Here is a 4,282-nt window from a genome sequence, read left to right on the forward strand (position 1 = left end):
TGTGTGCCTCTCCGCACCACCGTGTTCCTGCTGCCCCTTAGTCACCTGCAACGAGGGCACTTCTTCCCATTCTCCCTTTGCGGCTGGTGTCGCGCACCACCTTCTCCTCTGCTCCTAGCACACGGTCTAGAGATGATTCCTCCCAGCCACCTTGAGCCGTAGTGACCCACTGACCCTCCTATTCTTCCTCTACATCCTCCAGCAACCTCCTAGTCAGAGGAATCTAGCAGGGAAGCTTCCCTTGTTCCCCTCCAGCAAAATTACCCATCGGCAATTCCCCAGCCATGGCGAGTGCTTGTGGCTATCCTCCTCCAATTCCTCACGGCAATATCACCAGGAGGTCCGACCAAACAATCGCTCATCATCAGTTTCAGTGGGGAAGCGATGCTTGCCTTTGCCAGGCGATGCCCTGCCATAGCCACACCTCTTGTGTGCAGGGCTGCCTCTTTTCGTGGCTACTGTGTGTCGAGCCCGCCTCCCCCGCATGCGGTGAGCTGCGACGGTCAGTACATCTTCATCGACGGGCGCTGTCGTGCAGCGGAGTAATGCAGGTACCCTTAACTCATCCGTTCCGTGCCCCGAGCTGGAGATTGAAGATGACTGGAGTCAGCCAATGGACCCCTTCCGTAAGCCAGAGAGGTGAAGGGGTAAGCAACTGACAGCCCAGGCTCACGTCATTTTAAGTGGACACGTGGCCAGTTTTTCCAATCTAATCTGATTTTTGACAAAAGTTGTTCAGTTTTGAGACATGGGCGACTAATTGTAGGGAAAACTTTTACGGAAATGATATATCCCGAACGTTTGAATTTTAAGCATGGCAATCCAAACATTTTTCATGGCAACTTTAGTTCATGCGAGTTTGGCGAACATGACAATTTTCTGACAAAAAAACAAAATGGGACAAAGTGGTCATGTTTTAAGAACTAAAGTTGCCACCTAGCGTCAACTAAAATTGCCATGAAAAAACATTTGAGATGACATGCTTAAAATCCGAATGTTCGGGATTTATCAGGTTCCAACTTTTTAAGAGACTAAGTACTCCCTTGGTCCCGTGAAAAAAAGGTGGAAGCCACCATCTCTCTCCTTTTATCATATCCTCTTCTTTTTAATTATCCTACCCCTAGACCTAGGTGCATGGAAAATTAAAGAGACCATATATAGAATGCTATTGGTCTTGATTACCGTCTGATGAGAGAAGTAGTTTTTTCTACTTTAATGTGCATTGGTAAGATAGATGTACACTTTTTTAAAACATATTTTAAGGTCAAACGTATGCTTTTCATCGGACGAAGAGAGTATAGACTATCGGTAAATTTGAGGAACAGAAACATACTTTTTCTGTGTCAAAAGAAAAAAGGTTTCATTTCATTCTACGAATCTACTACCACTGTCGGCCAGTGCAGTGATCTCGGGCGCAATTGGTCGATGCACGAACATAACCACGCCACGGCATTTCTCTCTCTAATTAATTGTGAGTTGTACTCCTACACATCTTGAAGTAGGAACACCTAGGATTCCTGACTGATCCATCAAAGCAGAAACAAACCCATCAATGTTGTCGGCATGGCGATCGACCAGCATGCATCATGGACAATTCACCGGGCATCGTAAAAGCTAGCCATACAGCTACGCAGCGGTCGTCGGCGTGCCGGCCTCGCTCCTCGTCTCGGCGGGGCTGTACAGCGCCGACCGGCTGGCCTTGGGCCGGCTCTCCTCGAGCTGCCGCGCCACCTCCGCCATGCTCGGCCTCGCCGCCGCCACCGGCGCGCAGCAGCCCATCGCCAGCTTCAGCGCCTGCACCAGGCCCTCCTCCGCGGGGCTCCGCACGCCCTTCGCCACCTCCGGGTCGAACACCTCCACGGCCGTCTCCTCCAGCACCGCCGCCTTCACCAGCGCCGGCAGGCCGTCGCCCCCGTTCGCCGCCGGGGAGGGCTTCCTCCCCATCAGCAGCTCCAGCAGCAGTATCCCGAACGCGTACACGTCCGTCCGGGGCGCGCACCGCTTCATCGTCTGCAGCTCCGGCGCGCAGTACCCGTCCGCCCTCGCCGCCGACAGCACGGCCTCCGCCGCCGACGGCACCAGCAGCCTGCCCACCACCGCGTACTCGGTCACCCTCGCCACGAAGTACTCGTCCACCAGCACGTTCGACGACCGCACGTTGCCGTGCACCACCGGCGCGTCCCCGTGTCGGCTCTCGTGCAGGTACGCCAGCGCGCGCGCCGCGCCCAGCGCGATCTTGTGCCGCCGCGGCCAAGTCAGCGCCGGCCTGCTCTCAAGACCGCCGCCGTGGAGGAGGTCATGGAGCGTCCGGTGCGGGAAGTAATCGTAGACGAGAAGCTTCTCGCCGCGCCGGCCCTGGTAGAATGCCCGGAGCGGCACCAGGTTCTCGTGCCGCGCGCGCCCGATGCGCCGCACGGCCGGCCCGCACGACGCCGCGTCCTTGCAGCTCCCCTCGCGCAGCAGCCGGAGCTCGATGCTGCCGCCGGCGTCCGCCAGCTTCGCCTTGTACACCGTGCAATAGTTCGCTTTCTCCACCACCTGCCCCGTCGCATTCAGCACCTCCTCCAGCGTGAGGTGCTCCCCGCCCTGGAACACCACCAGCTTCCCCTCGCCGCCTTCCTCCGTCTCCACCCCCTCCTCCGCCGCTCGCCTCACCCTGTTCCTCCTCCACCTCCCCTGCGCCCACCCGATGCACACCGACGCCAGCACGACGGCGCCGGCCATCAGGCCGATGACCATCCCCGCGACGCTGCCGGAGCTGAGGCCCGAAGGGGACACGCACGGCTGCTGTAACGGCGGGCCGCACAGTGCCGGGCTGTTTCCGAGGAACGACTCCGCGGTGAAGCTCGAGGCCGCGAAGCCCGGGGGCGTCTGACCGGAGAAGTTGTTGTACGAGAGGTTGAGCATCTGGAGGCCTCTCATCGCGGCGAGGGACTCCGGTATGGGTCCCTCGAGGCGGTTGCCGCCGAGGTCGAGGCGCTGGAGGCCACGGAAGCCCGTCAGGAACGCCGGGAAGTCGCCGGAGAAGCGGTTGGCGCCGAGGTCAAGAATCCGGAGACGGTCGCACGTATCGTTAGGCCCCGCCGGCGCGGGAATCGCTCCGGTGAGAGCGTTACCATGGAGGCGGAGCTCGGCGAGGCGGTCGCAGAGGTTCCAGATGGAGGGCGGGAGCGCGCCGGAGAGGGCGTTGCCGGCGAGGTCGAGCTCGGCCAGCGCGGGCGCGTTGCCGAGCTCGAGCGGGATGGCGCCGGAGAGCGAGTTGGCGGCGAGGTAGACGGTCTCGAGTGCCGCGAAGGCGCCGAGCTCCTGCGGGAGGCGGCCGGCGAGCGCGGCGGCGGGGAGGCGAATGGAGGTGAGGAGCAGAGCGGCGTCCCCGGCGAGCGAGAGGTTGGCCCGCGCGCCGGGGGCGTCGCAGCGGAGCGGCCGGCCCGCGGGCGTGGCCCAGCGGAGGCCGCGCCAGAGGCAGAGCGGCGTGGAGGCGTTCCAGGTGGCGAGCTGCGCGTTGGCGGCCGCCGCGCCCTGCAGCGCCGGCTTCAGCTTGTCGATGACGAGGGCGACGTCCCCAGCGGCGAGGACGGGTAACGGGGAGCGTAGCAGGAAGAAGAAGCCGGCGAAGAGGAGGGGGAGGAGGCAGCGCGGCAGTGCGCGCGCTGTGGTGCGCATCGTACAAACTCTGTGCAGGGGGAGCTAGCTAGCGGCTAGCTGAATCTGAATGGAGCTGGAGCTGGAGCTGGAGTGGGCAAGTGAAGTGGAGTGGAGCAAGAAAGAAGAAAGCGAGGCAGAGCAGCTTGGTCGGTCGTCTCGTCTCGTCTCGTCCTTGTGAATGTTCTCGCTTTAGACGGCGGGCTGGCTCTGGCTTTCCACGCACACCAGTGGCGAGCGGGCCTGCTGAGCGCTGAGTGCGCTGACTGACAGACGCACAATTTTCTTTTCTTTTCTTTTCGGTGATGGGAACGGAGGCGTCCACGGCACACTTTGGTCGTCCTTGGGGCGAAAGTCAGCATCGCAGGCGCAGAGGGCGTGGGCGTGGGCGGCAGCCGCTACGCGCTCTACAGTCGCGGCTGCGTTCGTGCGTGCGTGTGAAATGCCCGGGGAACAGTACGAGTATCACACTCGACTCACGTGTAGTAGTGGTACTACTACGCTGGACGGATTGCTAGTTAGGACGAGACATGCATGAGTGGCTCCGACACGAGCATGGGAGCATGTGATCCAGCAGCTACGTTGCCGAGAGTCAAGTGTGCACGCACGCACGCCGATTTAAGCGAGTAATTTACTTGTA

General features: G+C 60.6%; 1 protein-coding gene across 1 annotated transcript; it reads right to left on the reverse strand.

The window, feature by feature from the left end:
• Positions 1 to 1,436: 1,436 nt before the first annotated feature.
• Positions 1,437 to 4,282, reverse strand: LOC119353163 (putative kinase-like protein TMKL1). The gene has a single exon (XM_037619751.1). It carries the CDS (start codon positions 3,661 to 3,663, stop codon positions 1,627 to 1,629), a length of 2,037 nt encoding a protein of 678 aa, XP_037475648.1. The 5' UTR covers positions 3,664 to 4,282; the 3' UTR covers positions 1,437 to 1,626.

Source organism: Triticum dicoccoides, chromosome 2A (assembly GCF_002162155.2).
Source record: "Triticum dicoccoides isolate Atlit2015 ecotype Zavitan chromosome 2A, WEW_v2.0, whole genome shotgun sequence".
Taxonomy (NCBI): domain Eukaryota; kingdom Viridiplantae; phylum Streptophyta; class Magnoliopsida; order Poales; family Poaceae; genus Triticum; species Triticum dicoccoides.

What these genes read in the sequence shown, in the direction of transcription:
- LOC119353163 (XM_037619751.1), bottom strand. Translation starts at nt 3,663, where the DNA reads ATGCGCACCACAGCGCGCGCACTGCCGCGCTGCCTCCTCCCCCTCCTC.